General features: G+C 43.5%; 1 protein-coding gene across 1 annotated transcript in view; it reads left to right on the top strand.

Annotated features, from left to right (window-relative positions):
- Nucleotides 1–16,241, top strand: part of tmem86a (transmembrane protein 86A) — a 37,388-nt gene that overhangs the window by 9,173 nt on the left and 11,974 nt on the right. The window contains exon 2 of the mRNA XM_039017058.1: nt 14,944–15,208. Coding sequence (XP_038872986.1) covers nt 14,944–15,208 — 265 coding nt within the window. The remainder of the gene's footprint in view (nt 1–14,943; nt 15,209–16,241) is intronic.

Here is a 16,241-nt window from a genome sequence, read left to right as displayed (position 1 = left end):
ATGCGGCATAAAAACTGCATCTCAAATCTGAAGCCTATTCCTGTTGTTCATTAACCGTATGATTCTTCAATGGGAAACGAGCTGGTCTAGATTACCAATAAACCATGCAGTAAGATGCTTTCAATGTTGTATCGGAAAACGGCTTTTGTTTGCATTTCGACCATGAAAGCGGGTGGAGGATGGTACGGTGGTTCACATCATTTGCATCCCAGATGAAGAAATACGTTAATTGTGTTTGTCTTATCTACCTTAGTTGAATGTCTGTAAGTCACTCTGGACACAATGCCTTCAGAAAGTATTCATACTCCTTGACTTCAAAATGTTTTTATTTTATTTATTTCACCTTTATTTAACCAGGTAGGCCAGTGGAGGACAAGTTCTCATTTACAACTGCGACCTGGCCAAGATAAAGCAACAACACAGAGTTACACATGGGATATACAAACGTATAGTTAATAACACAATAGAAAATCTGTATACAGTGTGTGCAAATTAAGTAAGGTGGTAAGGCAATAAATAGGCCATAGTGGCGAAGTAATTACAATTTAGCAATTAACACTGGAGTGATAGATGTGCAGATGAGGATGTGCGTGTAGAAATTCTGGTGTGCAAAAGAGCAGAAAAAAATTAAAACATATGGGGATGAGGTAGGTAGTTGGTTGGATGGGCTATTTACAGATGGGCTGTGTACAGCTGCAGCGATCGGTAAGCTGCTCTAACAGCCGATGCTTGAAGTTAGCGAGGGAGATATAAGTCTCCAACTTCCAGTGATTTTTGCAATTTGTTCCAGTCATTGGCAGCAGAGAACTGGAAGGAAAGGCGGCCAAAGGAGATGTTGGCTTTGGTGATGACCAGTGAAATATACCTGCTGGAGCGCGTGCTACGGGTAGGGTGCGAGTTAAACCTAGGCATTGAATGACGATGAGAGAGGCTGCATCTCTAGAAACGCCAGTTAAACTAGGTGCGGTCGCCGCATGCGTAGGGGGTGGGCAAGGGAGCTAACCGAGGCATGTAGAACAGGACTAGGGGCTCTGCAGTAAAACAAAACAATGAGAGTTACCCTAAACAACAGTATACAAGGCATATTGACATTTGAAGAAGACATAAAGCAATCACAGGTGTTGATTGGGAGGGTTAGGGTTAGGGTTAGAAAAGTGAAAGTGAAAAGTGAAAGTGAAAAGTCCAGCAGGCAATAGCTGTTTAGCCGAGTGATCATAGGGTCTAGTAAGCAGCAATGGACGAAACATGGAGCCGCTCGGCAGTCGTAACTACGCTAGGCGAGCGGGAGACACGGTGCTCAGAGAGTTAGCGGGCCGGGGCTAGTAGCTGGGTCCTCAACGACATCCACGACGCAGAGGCCTGTTGAAGGCACATAGGCCGAAATACATCAGCAGACCAGTCGTAATGGATCGGCGGAGCTCCGTGTCGACAAAGTGTCGTGTACTTCGTTTGCTAGCCGGAGGAATGGGCCTAGCTCGAGGCTAACTGGTGGTTCCTTCTGGACAGGGGCGTTAGCCACGATAGCCACTCGGTAGCAGCTAGCTAGCTGCGATGATCCGGGGTAATGGTCCAGAGCTTGCGGCAGGAATCTGGTTAAGTAGTGGGGGAAAATAGCAGTCTGATATGCTCAGGGCTGATATCGCGCTGTGTAGACTGGCAGATGTTATCCAGACTATCCGAGCTAAAGCGGCTGGTGTCTGTGCTAAAGGTAAAGACTGCTAGCAGTGTCTACAACGACTAAATAGCTAGTAGTTTATTTGTCACGTGCGCCGAATACAACAGGTGTAGCAGTGAAATGCTTACTTACAAACCCTTAACCAACAATGCAGTTCAAGAAATAGAGTTAATCAAATATTTACTAAATAAACGAAAGTGTATAATATTTTTTTTAAAGGAACACAATAAAATAACAATTAGAACTCAGTCAGATCAAGAATATGAGGGTTCTGAGCTGATGTTAACCCGTAATTGAGTTCTTTATTGTGTACAAAATATATATTTTTATAAAAAATATCTTTTTTATTATTAGAAACATTTTCGAGTTTTGGACCTCAATGTCCTTATATGTAGTTACGGCCCTGTGCCCAGTATTATTAGTAAGCTTACCCAAAAGGGTTGGATTGGTGAAAGATGATAAAATAAAATATATGTGTGTGTGAAGCAGAGGCCATGTGGTTGAAGGGTTGACCCTCCTGCCCTTTTCATGTTGTGTTTAAGCAATAATTCTCAGAGCAATTGTTTACGGGTGTTTCCCTTTCAGTTGCTTCACGTTTAAACATGATATCAGCACAATGAGAACATGGGGCACTGTACTGTTATCTACACTATATATACAAAAGTATGTGGACACCCCTTCAAATGAGTGGATTCGGCTATTTCAGCCTCACCCGTTGCTGACCGGTGTATAAAATTGATCACACAGCCATGCAATCTCCATAGAAAACATTGACAGTAGAATGGCCTTTACTGAAGAGCTCTGTGACTTTCAACGTGGCACCGTCATAGGATGCCATCTTTCCAACAAGTCAGTGCGTCAAATTTCTGCCCTACTGGAACTGCCCCGGTCAACTGTAAGTGCTGTTATTGTGAAGTGGAAACGTCTACGAGCAACAACGGCTCAGCCACGAAGTGGTAGGCCACACAAGCTCACAGAATGGGACCGGTGAGTGCTGAAGCATGTAGCGCGTAAAAATCGCATGTCCTCGGTTGCAACACTCACTACCGAGTTCCAAACTGCCTCTGGAAGCAACGTCAGCAAAATAACTGTTTGTCGGGAGCTTAATGAAATGGGTTTCCGTGGCCGAGCAGCAGCACAGAAGCCTAAGATCACCATGCGCAATGCCAAGCGTCGGCTGGAGTGGTGTAAAGCTCGCCGCCGTTGGACTCTGGAGCAGTGGAGACGCGTTCTCTGGAGTGATGAATCACGCTTCACCATCTGGCAGTCCGACAGACTAATCTGGGTTTGGCGGATGCCAACAGAATGCTACCTGGCCAAATGCATAGTGCAAACTGTAAAGTTTGGTGGAGGAATAATGCTCTCGGGCTGTTTTTCATGGTTTGTGCTAGGCCCCTTAGTTCCAGTGAAGGGAAATCTTAACACTTAGAGCATACAATGACATTCTAGACGATTCTATGCTTTCAACAGTTTGGGAACAGCCCTTTCCTGTTTCAACATGCACAAAGCGAGGTCCATACAGAAATGGTTTGTCGAGATCGGTGTGGAAGAACTTGACTGGCCTGCACAGAACCCTGACCTCAACCCCATCGAACACCTTTGTGATGAATTGGAACACTGTTAAATAAAAGTTAAATAAAAAATAAATATAACATTTGAACGTAGACTGCGAGCCAGGCCTAATCGCACAACATCAGTGCCCGACCTCACTAATGCTCTCGTGGCTGAATGGAAGCAAGTCCCAGCAGCAATACTCCAACATCTAGTGGAAAGCCTTCCCAGAAGAGTGGAGGCTTTTCTAGCAGCAAAGGGGGCCCCAACTCTATATTAATGCCCATGATTTTGGAATGAGGTGTTCGACGAGCAGGTGTTGACATACTTTTGGTCATGTAGTGTATGTTCGCCTCACCTTTTATTTCTTACGGATATCTTTGCTAGCTGCAGCACAGGCCAGGGGTTGATTAAGCAAGGCTTTGTTGTTTCGGTTTGTTTTTAACCCCGTAGAGTCGATTGGCGCACCGGTGCGTCAATATAAGTTGCATAAAGAAATCCCCATCAAAATTTGTCAGTTTAAGCTAGAGATATCAGTTTTTTAGCATTGTGACATCATTGCTTTCACGTCCACCACGTCCACCACGTACGCCAGTGTTGCACTTCCACATCTGCGGTGACGGGTGGCAGAGCTAGAGCGGTGTTTGTCAGACCATGAGGCATCCCGAAACGTCTGTATCGTCTTATGAATACGATGGTGTTCCCCGTTTTGCTTTACGACCCCCATAAGTGTCATTGGACTCTTCTGAAGGTAACTGATCCCGCTTAAATGTGAGTGAAATATATATACACTGCTCAAAAAAATAAAGGGAACACTTAAACAACACAATGTAACTCCAAGTCAATCACACTTCTGTGAAATCAAACTGTCCACTTAGGAAGCAACACTGATTGACAATAAATTTCACATGCTGTTGTGCAAATGGAATAGACAACAGGTGGAAATTATAGGCCTTTAGCAAGACACCCCCAATAAAGGAGTGGTTCTGCAGGTGGTGACCACAGACCACTTCTCAGTTCCTATGCTTCCTGGCTGATGTTTTGGTCACTTTTGAATGCTGGCGGTGCTTTCACTCTAGTGGTAGCATGAGACGGAGTCTACAACCCACACAAGTGGCTCAGGTAGTGCAGCTCATCCAGGATTGCACATCAATGCGAGCTGTGGCAAGAAGGTTTGCTGTGTCTGTCAGCGTAGTGTCCAGAGCATGGAGGCGCTACCAGGAGACAGGCCAGTACATCAGGAGACGTGGAGGAGGCCGTAGGAGGGAAACAACCCAGCAGCAGGACCGCTACCTCCGCCTTTGTGCAAGGAGGAGCAGGAGGAGCACTGCCAGAGCCCTGTAAAATGACCTCCAGCAGGCCACAAATGTGCATGTGTCTGCTCAAACGGTCAGAAACAGACTCCATGAGGGTGGTACGAGGGCCCGACGTCCACAGGTGGGGGTTGTGCTTACAGCCCAACACTGTGCAGGACGTTTGGCATTTGCCAGAGAACACCAAGATTGGCAAATTCGCCACTGGCGCCCTGTGCTCTTCACAGATGAAAGCAGGTTCACACTGAGCACATGAGCACATGTGACAGACGTGACAGAGTCTGGAGACGCCGTGGAGAACGTTCTGCTGCCTGCAACATCCTCCAGCATGACCGGTTTGGCGGTGGGTCAGTCATGGTGTGGGGTGGCATTTCTTTGGGGGGCCGCACAGCCCTCCATGTGCTCGCCAGAGGTAGCCTGACTGCCATTAGGTACCGAGGTGAGATCCTCAGACCCCTTGTGAGACCATATGCTGGTGCGGTTGGCCCTAAGTTCCTCCTAATGCAAGACAATGCTAGACCTCATGTGGCTGGAGTGTGTCAGCAGTTCCTGCAAGAGGAAGGCATTGATGCTATGGACTGGCCCACCCGTTCCCCAGACCTGAATCCAATTGAGCACATCTGGGACATCATGTCTCGCTCCATCCACCAACGCCACGTTGCACCACAGACTGTCCAGGAGTTGGCGGATGCTTTAGTCCAGGTCTGGGAGGAGATCCCTCAGGAGACCATCCGCCACCTCATCAGGAGCATGCCCAGGCGTTGTAGGGAGGTCATACAGGCACGTGGAGGCCACACACACTACTGAGCCTAATTTTGACTTGTTTTAAGGACATTACATCAAAGTTAGATCAGCCTGTAGTGTAGTTTTCCACTTTAATTTTGAGTGTGACTCCAAATCCAGACCTCCATGGGTTGATAAATTTGATTTCCATTGATAATTTTTGTGTGATTTTGTTGTCAGCACATTCAACTATGTAAAGAAAAAAGTATTTAATAAGAATATTTCATTCATTCAGATCGAGGATGTGTTATTTTAGTGTTCCCTTTATTTTTTGAGCAGTATATATATATATACACACACAGTGCCTTCGGAAAGTATTCAGACCCCTTGACTTTTTCCACATTTTGTTACGTCACAGCCTTATTCCAAAATGTATTAGATTGTTGTTGTTTTTCTAAATCTACACACAATACCCCATAATGACAAATTAAAAACAGGTTTTTAGAAAGTTTTGCTAATTTATATGAAATAAAAATAATTTGAAATATCACATTAACATAAGTATTCCGACCCTTTACTCAGTACTTTGTTGAAGCACCTTTGGCAGCGATTACAGCATCGAGTCTGCTTGGGTATGACGCTACAAGCTTGGCACAGCTGTATTTGGCGAGTTTCTCCCGTTCTTCTCTGCAGATCCTCTCGAGCTCTGTCAGGTTGTATGGTGCACAGCTATTTTCAGGTCTCTCCAGAAATGTTTGATTGGATTCAAGTTAGTGCTCTGGCTGAGCCACTCCAGGACATTCAGAGACTTGTCCTGAAGCCACTCCTGCGTTGTCTTGGCTGTGTGTTTAGGGCCGTTGTCCTGTCTGAGGTCCTGAGCGCTCTGGAGCAGGTTTTCATTAAGGATCTCTCTGTACTTTGCTCCGTTCATCTTTCCCTCGATCCTGACTAGTCTCCCAGTCCCTGCCGCTGAAGACATCCACAAAGCACGATGCTGCCACCACCATGCTTCACTGTAGGGATGGTGCCAGGTTTCCTCCAGACGTGACGCTTGGCATTGAGGCCAAAGCGTTCAATCTTGGTTTCATCAGACCAGATAATCTTGTTTCTCATGGTCTGAGAGTCTCCAAGTGGGCTGCCATGTGCCTTTTACTGAGGAGTGGCTTCAGTCTGGCCACTCTACCATAAAGGCCTGCTTGGGGGAGTGCGCAGAGATGGTTGTCCTTCTGGACGGTTCTCCCATCTCCACAGAGGAACAAAGCCTTAGAGGTTGTGGACAGGTGTCTTTTATACTGATAACAAGTTCAAACAGGTGCCATTAATACAGGTAACGAGTGGAGGACAGAGGAGCCTCTTAAAGAATAAGTTACAGGTCTGTGAGAGCCAGAAATCTTGCTTGTTTGTAGGTGACCAAATACTTATTTTCCACCATAATTTGCAAATAAATTCATTAAAAATCCTACAATGTGATTTCTGGATTTTTTTTCTCATTTTGTCTGTCATAGTTGAAGTGTACCTATGATGAAAATTACAGGCCTCTCTCATCTTTTTAAGTGGGAGAACTTGCACAATTGGTGGCTGACTAAATACTTTTTTGCCCCACTGTATATATATCTTTCCCGATTTTTTTTATTTTTATTATTTTTTATTTTATTTATTTTTTTATATCCCAAAACTGACCTTTCCATCTCCCTTATTTTCTACCCCCCCCCCCTCTCTCTTTCTATGAGAAGGGTGACAGACTGACTGAAGGTTGGGGGAGAAGTGTGAGAGAGAAGGCACCACTGTTTGGAAGCATCTTCCCCACTTCTGCTTTCATAGTTCCGTGCAAGCACAAGTGGTTTGTGTCCGTCTGACTTTCATGTGGGTCAGAGAGCACGTGAACATCAGGGTTAGCAGCACACAGCACATTTGCTCTCTATTCTTTTACTATCTTTTGGTTCACCTGTCAAAACTGTCCATGACACTAATTCACCTTATTCTCATGCCAATTGATAGAATCCAGAGAGAAAATGCACATCCATTTTTTTAATGAAAGATTTAATTGATCGATGTACAAAAACCTCAGCTGCCAAAACTGCTGACCATTCCGCTTTTTTGCTTTGTCAGGACTAGAGGAAGACCAGAAAGGCAATGCAACATAATAAAAGACCCCAAAGTAAAAGGAGAACATTGACATACATTTGACCTGAAATAAGACTACTGTGTTCTGACTTTACAGATAAACCTTCTTCCTCACCCATTCTCCTCCCTCACCCCTCCAGCCTCACCCCTCCAGCCTCACCCCTCCTATATCCTTATCCCTGCAGTAAGGCTGTGGCGGTCACAAAATGTTGTCAGTCGGTGATTGTCAAGCAAATAACTGCCGGTCTCACGGTAATTGGGCGTTAATTAACATAAACACATTTAGCATCTCCTAGCTTCAACACATAGCCTACAAGCCACTGATGCAGACCTTTGGGACATCTACATTTTAAAAAGTCTAATAAATCCATGTAATATAGCTTACACCTTCACAATAAATCCATGATTTATTTTAGACCGGTCTAAAGAAACATGTCGTCTATTTCAGAAGAACAGAATAGCATACTCTGAGTTGTCCTTATGTTAGGTCCTGATCTGGCTATGCCTTATGGCTGTGGGGTACACTAGTTCGTTTAGCAGACAAGATTTGCTTAGAATTCTGTGGCATTATTTTATATTATTAAGAATACAATTGAACAAAACTGAATAAAATAGAAAGGGTATTTTCTCCAAACGATTAGAGGGAGTGCGCAAATGTGGCTGTTCTGTGTTGAGCGGTTAACAAAGAAATAGATACTCCTATATGCTTAATTTAGAGTTATTAATGTAACTTTAGTTGTTCTACAAACATTGGGCTATATGTTTAGATTTTTAACCTTTTCATACTTGAGTTCCAAATATCTCTAACGGTCGCCCCAGCGTGAGTTGTTTTATGCACGTGATGTCAGAATGCACTCACTGTTCCAAAATGTGATTATTACGCAACAGGACAGTTAACACACGCTGCCTGCTAATTATCTATAGGCTATGTTTCAACTTGTCAATTTCAAATAATTTTCTAATAAGTATTTTCAAGCAACAGTTTGAATTGAGGTGTTCCGCCTCCTCATTAATTCACATAGAAGGAGGCCATTTTAGCGTTGCTGACAATTTAAGTTTGAGGCTTTACAGAGCCGGACAAACTTCTCTCTTCGAGGAGAGCCCACGCACTTCACCAATGTTTGCGCAGATATTTGAGCAGTCTTGCACGAATTAGAACATTTTCTGGCTGGCGCTCTCATTGTTTTGTTGTTTTCCTTACAAATAATAACTTTGTGCGTTCCTATCAAAGTAAGTTCATTATTTTCTGTATATCGTGTTGTCGTTTCTACTGTAGGCGCATACAGTAATATATGTATGTATGGAGCATAATGTATTTACCGTTTTATTCACATGTTTTCAAGTACTGATGACAAATAATGCATTCTGATTATTGCATAGATTGTAATGGACACACTTTTGAAGTTTGTACTGATTATAATGAGCTAATGCTAAGCTATTTGCCAGCTATGTGTATGTGTGGCGCCATGTTTGTTGACATTATACAATGCATTCTGGGTGTCACGTAAACATCTGTCAGACCAAACATCTGTCAGACCTGTGTGTACAAGCTGTACACACTTCATCAGTATCTCATTCACAATTTGACAAGCACTTGATATTATAATGAGGTGAAGGAATGGTTCACTCATCTTTTGGGTAAACTTCCGGAAGTGAATGAAGGGAAGTGAATGATCGTAGACGACACACCCTCTTCAACATGCATACTATAACAGACCAAACTCATCTTGTCTCATCTTATTATCTTTGGTTGATGCGAAAAACAAACATGGTGGCGCGCACCACCTACCTATCGTCGGATTACTTTCGATTTCTAGAAAGTGTTTTACTCAATTATTTCGATCAATGGTGAGCTCACCCGTGATGTGATTAATTATAAATAGTAATATCTATTAGCTAATTCATATTGTAGTTTCTGTCAGCCGAGAGTTCTAAAAATACGATCGTTTGTGTTACATCAGTCTTTCCTCAGTTAGCGTTAGGACAAATGTAGCCTACATTTTCCGATTTAGATAATTGTGTTATGCTGTAGCTACTTCTAAGAATGTTTGAACATTGCATCCAAAAATAAACTGGTCACATTCAGGACATAACTTTGTAAGGACTGTGTTTGTGCAAAATGTTTCTGTAAAAAAACAGTGTGGCCGTCTCAAATGCTGATTGTTGCATCAATCAAAACTAGACGTTTTAAATAAGCGTTCTAATCACACCGGTTTGAGCGTACACACCAGTTTGAGCGTCAGCTGCAGGGACCACTGTGGAATGTTTGTTGGTACATGTGAAAAGGTTAATACATTGTAAGGCTGCATGATGCAACTCTAATGATGATTTGAAAAAAGTAGCTTGAAAGGCATGAGCTCTGCTTTGTTTTTTGCTCAGGCTGTACACACTTCATCAGTCTCTCATTCACAATTTGACAAGCAATTGATAATGCCTCGAATTTCTCGGCGGCATCTCCTTTGTGTGGCGGTAATGCTCCTTAAAAAAATCCATGACTTTTGCGGCCAGTGACCGTTGTGCGTTTGGGCTAAATATAATAATTATAATTCCCTTCTCCCTGAGTGCTGCGTGCTCCGAAGCACCTCTCACTCACATGACTCTCCATCATGTGACCGGGTCGTTCTCACAGGCTTCCGATGTGTAAATTGAAGATATTGGAAGAACTATCCACATTTAACTTTTTGTATATTAGGCTATTTCTTCGCATTATAAGCACAGCAATGTGCACACGGCAGTAGGCTATAAGTGCAAATGTTCCATTAGCTCGAAAACACCATTATCAAAAGCGACTGCAAATGCGATTATGCATGTAATGCTTTTATTGTAAATATGCATTTTGATGATGAAAATGATATTCCACAAACTTGAAACTCATGCGCTGCTTATGTATGCCAGTTAGGCTCTACACCCCATGTAAAGTGGATTAATGTGCTTAATTTTGAGAAGTTATTTGGCCACCTTAGTTGTAATACAAACCCTATCAAAACATATAGGCCTATGGTCTAGGCTACATGAGGTGTGACACTATGATTAGAAAAAGTTGCAAAAAAGGCATTGTTTCTTGGCTTGCGCTGGGCATCATTCACAAGTGATAATATATAATTCACAAGTGATAGGCTAATATTGTCACCATCAGACTATTATTGATTTAATCTTGCCTTATATATATATATATATATATATATACTAAATCAGTGTGAAATTTGTTATCAAATTAAACTTCATTTGTCACATGCGCCAAATACAACAAGTGTAGACTTTACAGTGAAATGTTTACTTACAAGCCCTTAACCAACAGTGCAGTTCAAGAAGAGTTAAGAAAATATTTACCAAGTAGACTAAACAAAAAAGTAACACAATAAGAATAACAATCAGTGCAAATTGTCCGGTGGCGATTTTTATTAATTGTTCAGCAGTCTTATGGCTTGGGGGTAGAAGCTGTTGAGGAGCTTTTTGGTCCTAGACTTGGCACTCCGGTACCGCTTGCCGTGCTGTAGCAGAGAAAACAGTCTATAACTTGTGTGACTGGAGTCTCTGACAATTTTATGGGCTTTCCTCTAACTCCGCATATTATATAGGTTCTGGATGGCAGGAAGCTTGGCCCCAGTGATGTACTGGGCCGTTTGCACTACCCTCTGTAGCGCCTTACAGTTAGATGCCGAGCAGTTGCCATACCAGGCAGTGATGCAACCGGTCAGGATGTTCTCGATGGTGCAGCTGTAGAACCTTTTGAGGATCTGGGGACCCATGCCAAATCTTTTCATTCTCCTGAGGGGGGAAAGGTTTGTCGTGCCCTCTTCACGACTGTCTTGGTATGTTTGGACCATGATAGTTCATTGGTGATATGGACACCAAGGAACTTGAAACTCTCGACCCGCTCCATTACAGCCCCGTCAATATTAATGGGGGCCTGTTCGGCCTGCTTTTTTCCTGTAGTCCGCAATCAGCTCCTTTGTCTTGCTCACATTGAGGGAGAGGTTGTTGTCCTGGCACCACACTGCCAGTTCTCAGACCTCCTCCCTATAGGCCGTCTCATTGTTGTCGGTGATCAGGCCGATCACTGTTGGGTCGTCGGCACACTTAATGATGGTGTTGGAGTCGTGTTTGGCCACGCAGTCGTGGGTGAACAGGAAATACAGGAGGGGACTAAGTACACACCCCCGAGGGCCCCAGTGTTAAGGATCAGTGTGGCAGACGTGTTATTGCCTACTCTTACCACCTGGGGGCGGCCTGTCAGGAAGTCCAGGATCCAGTTACAGAGGGAGGTGTTTAGTCCCAGAGTTCTTAGCTTAGTGATGAGCTTCGTGGGCACAATGGTGTTGAACGCTGAGCTGTAGTCAGTGAACAGCATTCTCACATAGGTGTTCCTTTGTCCAGGTGAGAAAGGGCAGTGTGGAGTGCGATTGAGATTGCGTCATCTGTGGATCTGTTGGGGCGGTATGCGAATTGGAGTCGGTCTAGGGTATCCGGGAGGATGCTGTTGATGTGAGCCATGACCAGCCTTTCGAAGCACTTCATGACTACCGATGTGAGTGACACGGGGCGTAAATAATGTATGCAGGTTACCTTCGCTTCCTTGGTCACAGGGACTATGGTGGTCTGCTTGAAACATGTAGGTATTGACTCGGTCAGGGAGAAGTTGAAAAAGCCAGTGAAGGCACTTGACAGTTGGTCCGTGCATGCTTTGAGTACACTCCCTGGTAATCCGTCTGGCCCAGCGGCTTTGTGAATGCTGACCTGTTTAAAGGTTTTGTTCACATCGGCTACCGAGAGCGTTATCACACTGTCATCCAGATCAGCTGGTGCTCTCGTGCATGCTTCAGTGTTGCTTGCCTCAAAGTGAGCATAAAAGGCATTTAGCTCATCTGGTAGGCTCACGTCACTGGGCAGCTTGCGTCTGGGTTTTGCTTTGTAGTCTGTAATAGTTTTCAAGCCCTGCCACATCTGACGAGCGTCAGAGCCGGTGTTGTAGGATTCAATCTTAATCCTGTATTGACGCTTTGCTTGTTTGATGGTTTGTCTGAGGGCATAGTGTGATTTCTTATATGCATCCGGATTAGTCTCCCGCTCCTTGAAAGTGGCAGCTCTAGCCTTTAGCTCGATATGGATGTTGCCTGTAATCCATGGCTTCTTGTTGGGATAGGTACGTACAGTCACTGTGGGGACGACGTCGTTGATGCAGTTTATTGATGAAGCCAATTACTGAGGTGGTGTGGCGTACTCAGTGCCATTGGATGAATCACGGAACATATTCCAGTCTGTGCTAGCAAAACAGTCCTGTAGTGTAGCATCCACGTCATCTGTCCACTTCCGTATTGAGCGAGTCACTGGTACTTCCTGCTTTCGTTTTTGCTTGTAAGCAGAATCAGGAGGATAGAATTATGGTCAGATTTGCCAAATGGAGGGCGGGGGAGAGATTTGTGTGGAGTAAAGGTGGTCTAGGATTTTTTTTTCTCTGGTTGTACATGTGACTTGCTGGTAATGATTAGGTAAAACTGATTTAAGTTTGCCTGTATTAAAGTCCCCGACCACTTGGAGTGCTGCTTCTGGGTGAGCATTTTCTTCTTTACTTATGGCCTTATAGAGTTGGTTGAGAGTGGTCTTAGTGCCAGCTTTGTTCTGTGGTGGTAAATAGAAGGCTGTGAATAATATAGATGTGAACTCTCTTGGTATATAGTGTGGGCTACAGCTTATCATAAGGTACTCTACCTCAGGTGAGCAATACCTCGAGACTTCTTTAATATTAGACATTGCGCACCCGCTGTTATTGACAAATAGACACACACACCCTCGTCTTACCAGAGGTAGCGTCTCTGTTCTGCCGGTGCATGGAAAATCCCGCTTGGTGAAACATAAGATGTTACAGTTTTTAATGTCCCGTTGGTAGGATAATCTTAATCGTAGGTCATCAATTTTATTTTCCAATGATTGCACGTTAGCAAGAGGAACGGATGGCATTGAGAGTTTACTCGCTCGCCTACGGATTCTCAGAAGACTGCCCGATCTGTGGCCCCTTTTTCTGCGTCTTTTCTTCACACAAATGGCGGGGGTCTGGGCCTGCTCCAGTGAAAGCAGGATATCCTTCTCGTCGGACTCGTTAAAGGAAAAAGTTTATTCCAGTCCACGGTGAGTAATCGCTGTTCTGTTTTCCAGAAGTTATTTTCGGTCATAAGAGACGGTAGCAGCAACATTATCTACACAGTAAGTAAAAAAATAAGTTACGCTAAAAAACGAACAAAATAGCACAATAGCACACCCATCAGACTATTCTTGATTTAATCTTGCCTTAGATATACTAAATAATAAATGTGTGAAATTTGTTTTGATTTAGAATGTTCCATTATCATACACCTGTTTCGAAACAGGGGCAGGGTAAAAAATACATGTCATCTATGCACTTAAATAGCGAATGGGAGACACTTTGCCCGTGGTTTATTTTCATGCCAGCCAGGTAGGAAATACTCCTGTTGTAAAGAGAAGTAATGTGCTTAATATTAGTAAAGTTGAGAAATAAATATAGTAGGCCTAGAAAGCTGATGGGATCCTCCTCTTTTTAATAGAGGCCATCACCCTGTTTACTCACGCAACTACATAGCCTATAGAAATGTTGCGCAACATGAGCTCATGGCCTCATGAAGTGTTTGATTTTCGATAACATTTGCATTGATGTCAGAGTGATTAGAGGGACAGTAGAGTGCTGAATACCAGGCAGTTAGAAAGTTTGGTAGGCTACTAATGACCATCAGCAGCATCAGAGCTTGGAGAAGTCTAATTACCGTGACTACGCGGTTACGCAGAATTTGACTGCCTTCATGACTCGTGACTGCATGTGTTGCGGTTATACGGTCACCGTAACAGCCCTACCCTGCAGTTGCCCTCACCCCCTCTTCCCTCACCTCTGCAGTTTAGATTTTGACCCCTGCAAATGTACCTTGCTTAAACTGATCCCTTCAAATGTGATGTTTTTGTTCAGGAGAGTCGTTATTATTCAGCCAAAAAATGGCCCTACATTTGTTGTTGATCTTCTCTAGGAATTCAGTTCAGTTCCTTATTCCCAGTTCCTTGTCGTAGAATGTCATGATGATATTTGTACCTGACTTGCCTTTCTTAATTCCCCCTGAGGGGATGAATAACGTTTCATTGAAATGACTCCCAATCATCTGCTTTTGCTAGGATTATGTTGAATTTTGAGTCCAAATCTGTCTTCACAACAACTGATTAACTGATTGATTACTGTGTAACAAACTGTGAACACTCACTCACTCACTCATTGGCTGCATTCCAATACCTTTCTCCAGAAGTGTTCAGTCGTTCACTCCCCCTGCATTTAAAAGCATTGGATTGGTGCAGGCATGGCTGGAAAAAGTTTCCACCTTATTCCTTACACCAGTCTATGGGAGAATCTCCCCATTCCTTTTAAATCCATGAGGGGGAGTGTACAGTACAGATACACACTTCGGGACAAGGGTAGAGAATCAGATATAGCCAATCACTCACTCAAGAGGGGCTGCTATAGCTTCTACTACTCATTCACTTGGGTTTTATGTTGTGTTCCAGGTGAAGAGCGAAGGCCCTAAACTGGTGCCCTTCTTCAAGTCTACCTGTGTCTACTTCGTCCTGTGGCTACCAACCTCAAGCCCTTCTTGGTTCAGCGCCCTCATCAAGTGTCTACCCATCTTCTGCCTGTGGCTCTTCATGCTGGCCCACGGCTTCAGCTTCTTAGGTGCCCACTCCAGTGCCCGCAAGATCCTGGCCGGTCTCATCTTCTCTAGCCTGGGAGATGCCTTTCTCATCTGGCAGGAGGATGGCTACTTTAGCCACGGTGAGTGATACTGGTGGCACTCCTGCCTGACTCAATTTCAGACACCTGCCAGATCTCACAACCCCTGGATAGGTGTTCAACTTACCAGCTAACCACATCATATGATAAAGCAATATGCCCGACTGCCGTCCAGTCGGCACACAACCATTGGTTGATCGTACAAGTAGCCAATAAGCGAACGGCCGCAAGGGGGCCCTGAGCAAAACAAAAAAAACAGACTGCAATTAATCAATATCTGATGTCAGATTTTTCTGATTTTTGTTTATTTATACAACTGTGCTTCATCTAATAGCACAACCAAATGGCCTGAATTGCTGTCCTTAACATGCACACTTTCTATGAATACATATAACTTTATAGTAAGTGTAACCCCAAAATGTGGCCACTCATTTTAGGGTTCAATAAATACTGTTATATTAATTTTGTAAGATAACCTTCACTTTATTGAAGTAATATTGAATTGTGTTTTCAACATTTGAAGGAGATGTATCTACTGCTTAGATAGTTCCGTCTGTGCCACTGACTTAGTCCTATTCTTTAACTTTGATTTATGGTTGAGTTGGAGATGTGAATCCAACATTTAATTGGTAAACAAGTTAATAGGCTATTTACTGTAATAAAATGTTGTATTGAAATATGTTTAGTTTTCAACACAACCAAATACCAGCATTGAAAGGAGATGTATCAACTACTTGGATAGTTCCATTTGTGACACTGGCTTAGTCCTATTCTTTAAGTTAGAATTTTGGTTCAGATGGAGACGTCAACACAACATATAAATTACTAAAGGGATACTTTGGGATTTTGGCAATCGTGGATACCATTTTTATGTCTGCGTGCAGTTTGAAGGAAGTTGGTAGCTAGTGCATTATAGCGTTAGCATAATGACTGGAAGTCTATAGTATCTGCTAGCATGCAATACCTTGCTATGTACGGATAGTATGCATCCCCTTCCCCTCGAGAATGGTCTACCATATAGCCAGTTATGCAGGGTTAAACGAATCTGTGGCCACCAGACAGATTTTGACAGCAA

This window comes from Salvelinus namaycush, chromosome 21 (genome assembly GCF_016432855.1).
Source record: "Salvelinus namaycush isolate Seneca chromosome 21, SaNama_1.0, whole genome shotgun sequence".
Classification (NCBI taxonomy): Eukaryota; Metazoa; Chordata; class Actinopteri; order Salmoniformes; family Salmonidae; genus Salvelinus; species Salvelinus namaycush.
This window is presented reverse-complemented; position numbering and strand designations above follow the sequence as displayed.